The sequence below is a fragment of the Papaver somniferum genome, unplaced genomic scaffold (genome assembly GCF_003573695.1).
Source record: "Papaver somniferum cultivar HN1 unplaced genomic scaffold, ASM357369v1 unplaced-scaffold_115, whole genome shotgun sequence".
Classification (NCBI taxonomy): domain Eukaryota; kingdom Viridiplantae; phylum Streptophyta; class Magnoliopsida; order Ranunculales; family Papaveraceae; genus Papaver; species Papaver somniferum.
Window position 1 is genome coordinate 531766 of NW_020620492.1, and position 15296 is coordinate 547061.

Genomic DNA, 15296 nt, shown 5'->3' on the forward strand with positions numbered 1-15296 from the left:
TTATTGCGATAATCAAGCTGCCATTCATATTTCTGCTAATCCTGTTTTTCACGAACGAACTAAACATATTGAAATAGATTGCTACTTCGTACGTGACAAACTCCTTTCTGGTCTAATCAAACCTACTTATCTACCGTCAGCATTACAATTAGCCGATCTTTTCACGAAGCCGTTGGGAGTGGATCATTTTCTTCGCCTTTCTAGCAAGTTGGGTCTTCGTGCAGATGGTCCTCAGCCTCCAACTTGAGGGGAGGTATTAGATGTGTATATAGTCTGCACCGTCAGTCCATGTATAGTCCAAGTCTTCAGGAATATGGTTATTGAACCTGTTGTAAATCCGAGTCCTATGCATCTTTAGTTATTATAACAAGCCCTGTAAACTCGTTCTATCTGTTAGGTCTTTCATTCCTTGTAACTTGTATAAATACTTAGTGTAGAACAATCTGTAGTGTGTGAGATTAATAAAATCAATTCCTTAGAATCTTTGAGGAACATTCAAAACTATGGTTTATGAAACACAAGCACTCATGGGTGTTACTACACTTTTCGGGTTAGTCTATTTTACGTTCCTTGTCGGAATCAAAATAGACCTGGCTATGCTTCTGAGCACAAAGAGAAAAACATTTTTCATAGGCTGTTTCACTTTCGTCTTTCCTTTAATCGTCAATGCAAGTGTTTCTTTGCTGATGGAGAGGTTCATAGACATGGACCGAAGAATGCATCATTCCCTCCCGAACATTGCATTGGTATTGTCTCTAACTGCCTTCTATGATACCTCTTGTGTCCTAGACGACTTAAATCTGCTCAACTCAGAGATCGGCCGTATATCCCTATCCATTTCATTTGTCAATGGGTTTTGCAGTTGGGCAATCCTGTTCACCGTCTTCTCATTAAAAGAATTCAATACTTTAGATCCACATATAGTGATGTTTTCATGGATGAGTAAAGCTCTTTTATTTTCCTTGGTCCTATTTTTTGTCCGTCCATTATATTTATGGATGATTAGAAACACCCCGGAAGGAGACAATTTGAAGGAGGGTTATGTCATCTTGATCCTCCTTCTCGTCTTGGTAGCAGCATTTTACACCGAGTATATTGGGGAAAAGGCCCTGTTTGGAGCCGTTCTCATGGGATTGGTGGTACCTGTTGGGACACCTATAGGAGCTGCTATTGAAAGAAAGCTCGAGTTCTTCGTTACTCTTGTGCTCTTGCCAGCTTTTTTCATTGTATCATGTTATCCGGTAGATGTGTTCAACATCCGCATGAGGAATTTTGCAATTATAGAGTTGCTAGTTTGCATTGGTTTCTTTGTGAAACTCATTGCAGTATTGCTGCCTTCTCTCTACTGCGGGATGCGTTTTCCGGACGCTCTCTCTATCAGTCTCATCATGAACTGTGATGGCATATTTACTCTTTTGCTTATGACTCGTTTACTTGAGATGAAGGTACGTAATTTCTGCCAGCAACTTATACCCTTGCCATCTTTTTGACCATGTTATTTTCATTTCCGCAATGCAGTGGCTTGATAAGGAATCTTACACTATTATGATCCTCACGAAAGCTTGGATATCAATGATAGCCACACCATTAGTGAAACGTCTGTATGATCCTTCAAGGAGGTATGCAGGTTACAAGAGGCAAAGCATCCAAGATCTTGTAAGCCTGGGAGAGCTCCGCATAGTTGCTTGTGTTTACGACGAAGACACGGTTCCGGGCATACTTAATTTCCTTGAAGCCATTAATCCAGTACAAGATTGCACCCTATGCATCTATGTTCTGCACCTCGTTGAGCTAGTTGGGCGTGCAGCATCTGTCCTGGTCACCCATAAGCAGCGTAAAAATAGATACTCCAGTAGAGCTAGGAATACGTCAGAGAAAATTATTAAAGCCTTCCACCACTTTGAACAACATAATCCAGGCTTCCTCATAGGACAAGCCTTCACAACAATCTCACAATTCTCAGGTATGTACAATGATGTATGTCACCTAATAATGGATAAGAGGGCCGCGCTGGTGATCATACCCTTCCATGAGTCAGTTGAGCATCCCTTTCGGCTAGTCACCCAGAGTGCATTGCAGAAAGCACCTTGTTCAGTGGGTATCCTCTTTGACCACATAAATGGTTCGAGATCTATTTTCGATATTGGCATAAAATATGAAAATGTGGCCTTGATTTTCATCGTAGGGCCTGATGACCGAGAGGCACTAACATTAAGTATGAGAATGGCGATGAATTCTAACGTAAACCTCACAGTTTTTAGATTAACACTTTCGAGTTCGGATGGATAGGTCAAGAAAACGAAGAAAGACGATGACGTGATACAGGATTTGTGGGATAAAATCATGGACGTGGACAATATTATGTACAAAGAAGAAGAGGTAACAGATGGTGCCGATACAGCTTGTAAACTCAAAGCCATTGAAACCAGCTATGACTTCATAATGGTGGGAAGAAGACATGATAATAGTTCGCGGATCTTATTAGGGCTTGATGAATGGTGTGTGTACAAAGAGCTTGGTGTTATTGGAGACCTTTTCGCGACCTCTAATTCACCGGGAAAGTTTTCAGTTCTAGTTGTGCAACAATAGGGCTTTCATTTCTCCAATTGACATACCAAGTTCGATCCCAAGACCTCATGGTCACTTGTTGTGATGGCAACGACAAAGCTGATGGGGAATTGGTAGGGCTTTCATTTCTAGCTGTGGTGCTAATGTTTTTCTTTTCATCAGTTCTGTTCTTAGTGTTTAGTCTTTTAGATTTTTGTAGATACATGTAAAAAGTAGTTGGTAGTTACCCATTTTCAGTCAGTCATCGAATTTGGAGGACATTAGTTTATTGCTTGCTCGGCTGCATGTCACTCGACTGACTCTTGTTGTTCGGAGTCATTCACGAGTAAGACATTTGACGAACAGATGAGAAAATATGGGTCTTCTTGGATTTTTGTTTGTTCTCCTAACTGATCACATATGAGTCTGGTTTAGTACGCACATTTGACCCAAAAATTGTTGAATGTCATCAACAGTTCTCAACGGACCGAGAAAAAGCAAGCACCAGAAAAACAATATCAAAGCTCCATTTTATAGTGTGTCCGTGGAGTCTGGTTTCAGGGTCCATTTATTCTTTAAGGGTGATAGAAAACTTTTGAATCCTAGATACCCAGCCAGTCGAGTACAATTTTGAATATTGCTAGAGTCAGATATATATGCTGTGAATCAGACCTCGAGTCAAGCATCAAAAAATTGGAAAAAAAATAAACTATGTGACGTATAACTGAGGCCGAATCTGATGCCAAATCAAATTCATAAGAAAGAACAATGTGTTCGTTTTTCCAGCCCTGCTACCTTGTTCAACCTGTTGATCACTTTGTTAATGCATGGAAGCCCCCCAAGCCTTGAATTGTTGTCAATTTTTCCGTCTTTTATCACCACTTATTGCAGGAAATCCCAAAAGGCATCCCGTAATACCCTTTCAGGACAACTGTTAACGTTTAGGTCTGAATGTCATAATATTTTGGGATCTGTTGAATCTGTTTTAACAGACACAGAAAGTATCTAAACTGGAGAAGTATCCTCTTTTTTTCATTAACACTTGCACGTACAAAGTAAAATAATACAAATCATGAAATGTAATTTTAAACACGTAGTTTCGTAATGTTTTTAATAATTGTTTATAACTCAGTGCATTCGGTGTTTCGGATGTAATGTCATAATTTGAACATCAACGGTATGTGTTCGGCCATGAAATACAAATATATGCTGTTTCTGATCGTCTTCGTTATCTGTCTAAATGTTTGCATTTCTTAACTTAATTATCTTTTCATTTTCATTTTAGGGCATTTTGATTTTGGATCACATAAAAGTGACCAGATTTAGGTTTGGTTCACAGAAAAATTTTAATCAAAATTTGGGTCACACGATGGGAGTTGACTGTGTTGACGGTTAGTTAATTATTTATTTTTTAAAACCAATTTCAATTATTTAACTCCGTTAGTGGCCGTTAACATAATCATCGCCACCACCATAACCGGTACAACCTCGGCCTCCTTCACTTCTAGAAGCAACACCACCACCACCCTCCTCCACCTCCTTCCCATGAGAAATTTCAACATTCCATAACTATACAACACTCCTAATCATATATCATTCATGAACTCAAGAACATACATATCAGGAGAACGGAGAACGGAAAGATATCGTTGCTCCAATCCAACTAAACTCCAAAATTTGATCTTGTTCTGATCATGTTTGGATGTTTATGGAAATTGTTTTTTGTTGGTAAGATGGAAAGGTGCATTGAAAAGGTAGGGTTAGGACAAACACTATAGAAACTAAGAACAAAGAAGAGTATATAAGTGAAGGCATGTTGCTGTTTGCCGTACACAGTGAAGAACACATGGTTGATGCCGTTCAATTTTACGGCTGAGGAGTCGTCAATACCGATGAGTAAACAACAGCCTATTTCATGAATTAACAAAAGAAATGGAATATGAGAAAACCACCAAATTTCTTAAGAACCCTATTTGGAAGAAATCATCCCCAAATTAACATAAAACAACTTTAATTGAACAATTTAAGTTACCAACATGCATCAAATTAATTATCACAAACCCTTTCGTAAAATTGACAGAATTTGATCCATCATCTAAATTCAAACCAACATGAGTCATCCGTTCATTGTCTTCCTTTTCCAATTATGATGTTGATATATAAAAAATCATGTTGCTCAGTTTTTCTTGAGCTATGGTTATGCTTCCCATCGGGGTTCCCTAACAAAATTACCGAAGGTTTCTACTAAATTGAATCTGGTACCTCTGGAAATGGAGAAGTATAAGGAAGATCGATGGAAAAAGAGTCGAAGACCCAACAGTTTGGCAGGATTGAAGCGGCCGGGACTAATAGAAGAGGAACGGGATAGGTTAGTAAATAAATCAAACTTTAATATTATATTGGTCATTTACTCACTTAACCAATATCATAACCGTCAACGCGGTCAACCGTGGTCATGTGACCCAAACTCTAATTAAAATTTTCCTGTGACCCAAACGCACATCTGATCACTTTTATGTGACCCAAAGTCAAAATATCTCTTCATTTTAAACTCATTAATGACAACGAGGAAACCGGTCACCGTCGTAGAGTATTCATTAGAATGATTAAATCTCTGATCAATATTAAGTTTTGAAAATTATGTTAACCAAACATTTGGATAATCAAGTACTTAATCACATATTTATACACCTGACCGTTTAGCTTAGCAATCGGATTATGTTGGAACATTGAACCATAATCATAAGTATTTACAATCAAAATTCCTGATTAGTGATTTCTTAATCATGTGAAAATCCAACTTTTATGCAACAGAATTTCTCATAACATCAAGCGTGGTGGTGTTGAGAATAGTTGTTTTGTTTACGGGAATCTAACCAATGGGTTGCATTATTAATCAAATTTTGGTTTCTATCTAACTAGACAGAAGTGGACAAATTAAATGCATATTTCTTAACCTAATTAATTTTTGTAATTTAACTAATACATTGTTATATTTATTTAATTATGCTCATCCATGTGCGATTCAATGTCTTCCTAAATAAACAAAAGTAAAATGAAAGCCTGGATTTAGTAGGAGAAATTATTAGTTTTAAAGATTAACAATAAATATAAGGTGTTCAGCTGTTGGTGAGTAATAACTCTTTTGGATCTGGTTTAACTGATTCATCTTTATTTGACTCTTCTGAATCTGATTCGTTCAAATCTTACTTGTTTTTACATTCAAAGTTGTCTAGAAAACTGTATGAGTTGCTTTGACTCGTCCAAATGCGATTGTATTTTTATTTTTTTCTGCATTTTTAAGAGTAAAATGGCAGAAAATTTTTGATGAGGGCTTTTTTTGAAGGAGGCATGGGGACCAATGATATGTCGAGACGTGCACTTGATATAATGAATTATGTTTCCAAAAATACCAACACCAATTAAAAAAATAAATTTTCTCTCCAAAAATACGCTTCTTTTATATTTTTGGAAAATATAATTCATTAATATCAAGTGCACATGTCAACATATCATTGGTCCCTATGCTCTCTTCAAAAAGCATCCCATCGAAAAATTTCTCGTAAAATGGCGAGTTTTATCTCAGTATCCAAATAAAGTAAATCGTGATTATAAAAGATTAGGCAACGCAACACAAAAGAAATTTAGAGAATCCCCACAAATAGTAATTGGATATATTCTAAAATTATAAATTTGAAAAGAAAAAAAAGAATACATTGATTATTTTTATCCACATATAAATGACAAATTCAAAAAACTCATAAAATTTGGATTGGAAGAAAAGAAAAAAAAAAGTTGAACCTATATTGGGATAAAATAATTATCCCAGAAATTGAATGGATAAAAAGTAATTATCCAATTTCAATAAGCATAATTTTTTACTGCATTATATTGGGGATGGAAAATTGTCTTGAATCCTCAGAAATGCTCTCAAGATGAGGCCTCCAATCTCGGCTTGCTCGACTAGCACTCGTCCGTCTCCGGTGTCGTGTGGTTTTCTTTTCCGGTTGAATCTTCTCCGTTACAAATTGTTTACAATCTGCAGGGACTTCTTTATTAACGATAGGTAGATGTAGATCATTCGTTGCTGTTTTATGGACAACAACATTCTTCATATCATCAACACACTGCTTTTTAACATCGGCGACGGTAGAGACCACGGTTTTGGTGTTTGCGACAGTTTTGATGGTGGTGTTGTTGTTTTTCTTCTTTTCGGCCGGAACAGAAGAAGATGGTATTAAGAAATAGATATTACCTCTTTTGAGATCGGATTCCGGAGAAAGAATTAAAATTTTACGAACAACGCCTTGAGACGATGGTTTACTTAATACGTAATTCGGATTCGCTTTAAGAACTTCACCGGCTGAGATCGTACGCGTAATTTCTTCGACTTGACCGTTCAAATGAACAATTCTGATCACATCTAGAGCTCCACAAGGAATTACACACGCCAAACAACATCTTAAACTGTTGCCCATGATTTAATTTCTTCCCGCTCCGGCCGATTTTCCGGTAAATTTCTTCTCTGGTGACTCGTTTACGCTTTGACGACGATCAAAGAATAATTTTGTATCGATCAACGATGAGGAGAACTTAGTCGTGATGCAGATATATATACATGTACAGAAGCTTAGCTAGACGACGACCAAATTCACATAATTAAGTATTAATTAAACACGTTAACTACTAATTATTGAGCAGATAAGTGATAACTAACTATTTGTTGCCAGAATGACGAAATTGTCCTTGTATTGTGGTTGAATCATTGATTGTTTGTTAATACTTCGCTGTTAGATTCCTCAGATTCATTATCTTAATAGTAATAAATATGGTATTGCATCTAAGTGTAAGTTAGCTTAATTAAGACAAATGATTGTAAAAATATTCTGTTCACTTATCTGAATCTACTGCTATTTTGGGTATTTTGGGAAGATCATTGGATCTAAAATCTGCTTGCAGGTAATTACCCAAAATCTACTAGTGTCAACTCTTTTGGCCAAATATATGCGCGGTGGCAAAAATTTACTTCGTGATTTAGAATCTTCCATGCATCAAGTAGTCTCATGGGCTCATGGTTTCACTCTCTTAAATCAGGGAGGTAAGAGTTCAAACCTCATATTTATTAAATAAATTTTATTCGAACGAGTTTGGATATAATTTAAGGAATCAGTATTCCACCCGTCAAAAAGAATAAAAATAAAAATAAAATAGTGTCATCCATCTAAATCTATCTTGTTATCAAAAACACAAAATTGGTTAAAAAAACCGAAATCAACAATTCCTGAGTGAAACGGGCTTGTAAAATTAGATATTGTTTATATGGACATGAATCAAAAAAAATATTGTTCTATTAACCAATTTGCGCAATCTACCCAGAAAAATAAAATAAAAAAATAAAAATTGTTTGTTTAAAATATCCCTTAAACAAAGGAAATAGATTTTGAAACACCGAACTTTGTTTTTTACCATCGACTGAAACTTCATAAATATCACTATGACCTGCAACTTCAATTACCCACCTGAAACAAACTCAAGTCAATCTTCTATTTAAGCCCCACCACAACAGCAAGACAATAATTCTTCAACTACCGCATCAAACAAACATCAACACCCTTTATATCATGTCCACCTACAACTCAGACTACACCCGATGAGCAAACAATACCAGAATCAACTGATTTCTCTTCAAACCCCATGACGCCTCGTCTTTGGATATCGTCATAATGGTACCTTGAAGCAGGAACCAGATCCACTCAAACGTCAAGGGAAGACTAGATAATTTCCTTTGTATACAGGAACTACAGGGATGAATCCTTACCATCGTTCAATATAGCTATTACCAGATGAAAGGTGGGAACTCATATTTCCAGATCAATGTAAGAAGCACAAAACCAAGCACATTCCTTATGGTTATCGAAACCACATATCTGCAAATGTCATCATTACATTGTTATAAGACCACTGCTTGAAACAAAGAATTAAACAAGAGGACTGCAGGGAGCAATGGAATAACATATTCTAACCGTCTTTCACAGTTTAAAACTGGATGAAACTGATTTTCATCATGCATATTCCGATAAAAAATACAATTATATCATAGTCTATGACTAGATGAAATTGGTATCCTCCTGCATATTTTAACGAAAATAAAGTCATATTACATTCTATAACTAGATGAAATTGGTTTCATCCTGAGTATTTTGACGAAATTAAGTTTTCTTAATGAGTAAACTATATGAAACTGGTTTCACCCTGAGTATCTTGACGAAAATACAATTATAACTAGATGAAACAAGTTTCATCCTAGTATAACATGGATGAAAATAATTTCAGGTCAATCCAAAACAGGATGATATTGGTTTCATCCTAGTATAACATGGATAAAAACAATTTCATGTCAATCCATAACAGATGAAACCAATTTCATCTTACTATCAAACATTGATGAAATCAATTTCAAAATAAACTATATCAATACATATATCTTTCATGAAATTAACGCACAACAAAAAATCTCAATTCATTGTAAATTAAGCTAGTTAAACTAAATCTCATAATCAAAAAACATGTTTTTCCTAAAATCAAGATCAAAAACTTGAATTAAGGTTAAGAAACTTACATGTATTCGTCTTGAATGGATGGATGATAACAACATAATATTATTCGTTTCAACAAATTAGCGAATTAGAAGAACATAAATCACAATCGGTAATGGAGGTGGCTGTGTCGATGATGGAGTTCATTCAATAATGATGGTGACGATCTGTAATCCAGTTGATATTTGTAATGGTGAAGGTGGCAGTGATGAATCCAAGAGAGCTTGGTGGTGTTAGTGTTTATGGTGGTGACAATGATGGTCTTGTTTGTCGATGGTGATGGTGGAGAACTCGGAGGAAGTTTGGATCTGGTTTTGACGGGGAAGAGGACGAAGGTAATGAAGAAAAATGGGTTTGTAATGGGAAATGGGAAAAGATAATGAAGAAGAGGAGATATAATGGTTTGTATGAATTTTTTTTCTTAACTTTTCATCTCACCGAGACCCTATTTTTACCCGTCCAGTTGAACCATAAATAACATTTTCTTGGTCAAATGACCCATTCACTGTATCAAAACTTATCATGTGATCTGAATTATGCCCTGTAGCCCAAATTTTGTTCATCACCAGAAATTTTCACGATATTCTAAAATTTAAGATGAGACATCAAAATCAAGCATGTGTCATGTGACCTAATTAAAATTTGTCTTGGGATCAATGTAAAACAAAATTTATCTTCAATTTAACACAAATTTGCTCACTCCGTCCATGCTATATATGCGGAGGAGGAGGTGAAATCTGTTTGATTAAGAAAATATTTAGATTTCAGTAGTGGATATTGTTTTCCTAAATTACCGTTTACTCTTTGATGGTACCTAGAATCATCCAATTAGTTCTAGTGGTAAAATTATTCGATGATAATATGAATGATTTGAGTTCAAAATTCATCAACATCAAATTTTTCGCTAATTAAAAAGACAAAAAATTCTAGTGGTGTATCATAAATACAGGTAAATGTGGAAAATGCTATTCTGGCGATACAATGTATCATAAATAAACATAAATGTGGAAAATGCTATTTAAGCGGACAACCAAAATCCAAAATTCAACGTACCCATAATATATGATGGACAAAGGGAGTATACATCATGAATAAGATAAATGTGAAAAAGGAGACTCTAGTGGTACATATATATCAGAAGTTTTACGGTATATATCATAAATAACAATAATGTAGAAAATATTATTTAAGTGGACAACCAAAATCCAAAATTTCGCGTATTTATATACGTTGGACAAAGAGAGTACTACTTCTTAAACTATAATCTTTTTTTTCTTACTATTATTTTTTCTTTTTGGTTTTGAAACCTTCCGCTGGGTTAAGGAGACCCAAACCAAACAAAAAAGAAGAAAAATATAAAGGAAAAAATAAACTCTAAAGTAAGTCTTTGTTTTTTACGAGACCCTGGTTTGTTTACCATTTCACAGAATAGTACTTAAAAAAGGTAGGGTCGAATCTCTGCATTCTAAAATCCTTCTCAAACTCCAAGAACAATCCTGAGGGATGTCCATAGTCCAAAAATCTTTGTTTTTTATGAGATTAACATTAACCCATTGATTCCACACAGTACTCTTGCCAGAATAAAGGTCCCAAATATAACAAAGGTTAGCAGATAGATTGGTACTTTCTAAATTCTGAACTCCTAAGCCTCCCTCGGTAAAAGGAAGCCAAATTTGAAGCCAACTTACACGATTGTGCCTTTTATTCATATTCGGGCCATCCCATAAAAATCTCTTGAAAATAAAATCTAGTTCTTTTATGACTCTCTTAGAAAGAATAAGACAAAAAAAAAACAAAAGTAAAGTATACCACTTAATACAACATTGATTAACAAGAGCCTACCTGAATAAGTTAAAAATTTGTCCTTCCAATATTTGACTCTTTTAGTAATTTCAACAATTACATGGAGACAATCAGCATAAGAGAGTCTAGTAAAGATTAAAGGAATTTATAAGTATCGAACAGGTAAAGATCCTTCAGAGCAACCAAAGCAATTTAAAAATATCTTGAAGAACATCTTCATGAATTCAATAAGGGAACAAAGAAGTTTTCTGAATGCTTACCTCGAGTCCAGAATAAGAGCAATACTTCAAAAGAGCAGATTGGACGGAATTAGCAGCAGCCAAAGTACCCTTGAAGAAGACCATAACATCATCGGCGAAGCATAGACAGGTTAGACTAGTACTCTTGCATTTAGGGTGAAATCCAAAAGACCTTGACTGCACCTTTAAGCTTTTAAGCTGAAAGATGGGTTAGACTGCACCTTAAACTAAAATCTTCATCTACAGAGAGAGGGTGTAAATTTGCAATGTACCCCAAATTAACTTTGTTAGGTGACCCAAATTTATATCGTGAAGTATAGTTGATCTTGCGTCTCAGAAATTCTCTGAGAACCATATTCTACCTCATGAGCAAAAGTATATGAAAAACACGCGACTGAAAAATTCTCATGATCTGATTCTCACTGTGTCTCAAAAGTTGTCATATGATCCAAAACTGTTCATCATCTAAAAATATGCATTGTGGCTAAAAAAAATTTTTGTGCTCAAAATTTTCCAAGTGATTTAAAGTTTGTCTTGTGACACGAGATATCTGCACTACCTAAACTGTTGAGATTAGTCCCACATTCTTGGGGTTATCAAAGATCCTGCAATTTATAAATCTTAGGAAATCCTAACCTTGAAAGCGAGCTTTCGAGGTTAGTTTATCACAATCATTGTAATTGTGACGAGTCCTGATTTTATTTTTTGACTGCACTATGGGTCACCCGATTTAATTTTTCCATGTGTTAGACCCAACGAGGCTACACGTGAGGGGGCGTGTTGAGATTAATCCTGCATACTTTGGGTTATATATCTAAGATCCTGCGATTTATAAGTCTTTGACAACCTTAACCTTGCAAGTCGGTTTGCGAGGTTAGTTAGGTCCATAGATTTCAAAAGAATCATACCACGTGAATTAATAATTATCGTACAACTTATAATATTTATATTTATCGTGTAACTTATATAATATGTCGCCCCATATTATTTATTATTTTATTTTTTGATAGCCAAAATAAAATAAAATAAAACATACAAAAAAGAAATAGCTAGAAGTTAAGTCCTTCTGGTATCACAAACACAAGAAGGGATATTGGGAGGAGACCACATAGTGTGGATATTATTTAGCACTGCATGTTGTGCGAGATCATGAGCCATGTCATTGGAATCTCGTTCTAAGTAAGAGAATGAAACTGAAGTGAATTATTTCGTGAGATCTTTGATATCATCAACAATCTGAGTAATAAGGAACGAAATAGCTAAGCTTTCATTGTTCAAGATTCGGATGCGCTGTTGGAAATTGCCCTTAATGAGAATTTTTTCAAATCCTTGGGCTTTGGCAAGTTGTAGTGCAAGAAGAATAATTTATATTTCCGTCATAACTGAACTATTTTGGAGTTGAAGTGATGAGGAAGCTACAAGTATTCTAGACGGAGAATATTTAGCTACAACTGCTGCACCAGAACGGTACGCACAGTGGCGAATCCAGAACAAAATTTCGATGGGGGCACAACTTATTCTCGAAGGTCATAGCTACAAATGTAACTATAATTCTATAAAAAAAAATTCCTTCCGCAAATATAGAAGAAAAATAACGTTTCATTCAAAATGGAAAAAAGACGCATATTACCGAATAAAGCTTATAAAGAAAGGTCTCATCACAATATCACACTAAGCCACCAAACTCAAAAGAAATAATAAAACTTCTAAAGAAAAGAAAATTGGATCTACTTAGGTCACTACATAAAACTCGGAACAAATATGCAGTTGGTATGTCTGCCCACGACGAGTCCTCATTTTCTGAAACATGTTCATGATAGTAGCATCTCCGATCAGGTCGAATATGAACCTCTCAATGTAGCATATCAAAATATCATTCATCCATTCGTCTCCCATTCTATTACGCAAACGATTTTTCACAATTTTTATGGCAGAAAATACCCTTTCTACGGTGGTAGTAGCAACTGGTAGGAGTAATTCTAGTGTGAGAAGCAAGTAAACCAAAGGGTACATTATATCCTTTTTTGTCTCCACCATTTTGACTGCAAGATCAACAATTCCTTTCAAATCTAAAAACTCATTGCTAGACCGTACATCAGCAATATAATTTAGTAGTTGGTCTTCAAGTAACACAAGCTGAGTAGGAGAAAAATCTCTTGGGTAAAACCGAGAAAAACGAATCAGTTTGTCTTTGTCAAATGCAGAGAATGAGTCAATTGGACTTAAGAATGCGACAGAAAGAAGTAATTCAGTGTTTGTCTCTTTGAAACGATTGTTTAGTTCCAGCAGTTGCATATTTATGACTGTATTGAAATATTCAACTCGATAATGGTATGAATTAGTTATCTCTTCAACATTACGCCTGGGTCGACCTTCCCGTTGGAACACATCGTTCATATCAGAATTTTGATGCGGTGCCTTGTACAAAAAGAGGATACTTCTGACAACATCGAATCCCAGTCCTCATCTCTCATTAGCTGAAGTCGTTCCTTGCATACTGTAATTAATTTCATGGCATTGACAATGTCTTGATCTTTTCTCTGCAATGCTTTTGACAAATCGTTGGTAATTCCCAGAATAGTTTTCATCAAGTGTAAGCTGAAAATAAAATTGAAATTCTGCATAGCATCTAGGAGAACCTTGGCTTCAAACTTCTTATCAGAATCTACATTTAAGTCTTCCAAAAGTGTTACAACAGATGAGAATGTGTTAATTAAGCTTACTATTGTACTGTGATGCGAACCCCAACGTGTATCACCTTCTATTTTAAGAGTACTTTCTTGATTAAGGCCTCGCCCACTTACAATATCACCACTACACAGTGCCTCAAAGATTGCATCAGCTTGCTTGGAATGAAGCATATCTTGACGTTTGGCTGATCCAGCCACCACATTCACCAAGTTACTCATTATGACATAAAGGTGTTCAACATATGTATGTTTTTTTTGCAACACCCACAACAACTAGCTGCAGTTGGTGAGAAAAACAGTGCACAAATTACGCGCAATCGTTATCTTTCAAAATCAGTGCCTTAAGACCATTATACTCACCTTTCATATTGCTTGCCCCATCATAACCTTGCCCTCGCAATCTGGAAATACTCAATCCATGCCGAGAAAATAAATCATCGAAAGTAGCTTTAAGTGAAACGGCAGTCGTACTGTTGACATGTTCGATTCCTAAGAAACGCTCGATTACTTGGCCTTTGTGCACATATCGCAAGACTATCGCCAACTGCTCCTTCGAAGATATATCTTTAGATTCATCTAAGAGGATAGAAAATGGTCCATAACCGATTTCTTTAACAATTTGACTTAGGATTTCAGAAGAAAAACACTTGGTTATATCTTTTCTGAAAATCTGGTGCTATCAGCTTTTGATTCCCTGGAGCATTATCTAGTACAACAGCTCTAATTTCCTCATTATTATCTGCCAACCGATGTAAGAGATCTATAAAGTTTCCTCTGTTATGCGACTCTTCATCTTCATCATGGCCACTGAATGCAAGTCCTTGCCGAAAAAGAAACCGAGAACAATTAATTGAAGCCCTTAACCTTTTCCTATACTCCCTTTTAGTCTCCTCCGACTGTTTAAATATAACTGAATTGATGTGTTGCTTCTGGTTAAGTAACGCCACACAGTTCTTCAAAGAATTGTTGTGTGCACTGTTGCGTTTCCCATTATGGTCGTGCAACCTGGTTTTCTTCCTCCAATTTCTGAAACCTTTGCCAACAAATGAATCACCACTGCTTGGCCTAAACAGATAACAACATAGACAATAAACTGTATCATTTGCAACACTGTATTCCAACCAACTTGGGTGATCATTAAACCAGGAATTGCAGAACTTTATTGACTTCCCACCGAGTATTGATGTCGGATAAGCATGTTTTTTTGGCTGACAAGGACCTCTTTGTAGATACACTCTTCGAACTTGGTCTTGGATATTGGGATCATAATCAAAAATTGGAGGTCGCAGTCCCGGGTCTGAAGGTAGACTTTCTAATAGGTCTTCATTCGCACTGTTTTCTATGGAAGACTCATTTTGGGGAGTTGAAACTGGTGGTGCGATATTATGGGCAGTTGAAATTGGCGGGGCTATATTCTGGGC

At 35.8% G+C, this 15296-nt stretch overlaps 3 protein-coding genes across 3 annotated transcripts; 1 reads left to right on the forward strand and 2 right to left on the reverse strand.

Annotated features, from left to right (window-relative positions):
- The first annotated feature begins 503 nt into the window (after window positions 1-503).
- LOC113329066 (cation/H(+) antiporter 15-like) lies at window positions 504-2589 on the forward strand. Its single transcript, XM_026576036.1, has 3 exons — window positions 504-1445; window positions 1519-2241; window positions 2290-2589. The coding sequence occupies exons 1-3, from the start codon at window positions 504-506 to the stop codon at window positions 2587-2589; spliced, it is 1965 nt and encodes a 654-aa protein (XP_026431821.1).
- A 3606-nt stretch (window positions 2590-6195) lies between these two features.
- Window positions 6196-7111, reverse strand: LOC113329260. Its single transcript, XM_026576217.1, has one exon. The coding sequence runs from the start codon at window positions 7023-7025 to the stop codon at window positions 6426-6428; it is 600 nt and encodes a 199-aa protein (XP_026432002.1). The 5' UTR covers window positions 7026-7111; the 3' UTR covers window positions 6196-6425.
- Window positions 7112-12916: 5805 nt separating this feature from the next.
- LOC113329067 lies at window positions 12917-14094 on the reverse strand. Its single transcript, XM_026576037.1, has 2 exons — window positions 13611-14094; window positions 12917-13488 (listed from the first exon to the last, which is right to left on the reverse strand). Exons 1-2 carry the CDS (start codon window positions 14092-14094, stop codon window positions 12917-12919), a joined length of 1056 nt encoding a protein of 351 aa, XP_026431822.1.
- Between the last annotated feature and the right edge of the window lie 1202 nt (window positions 14095-15296).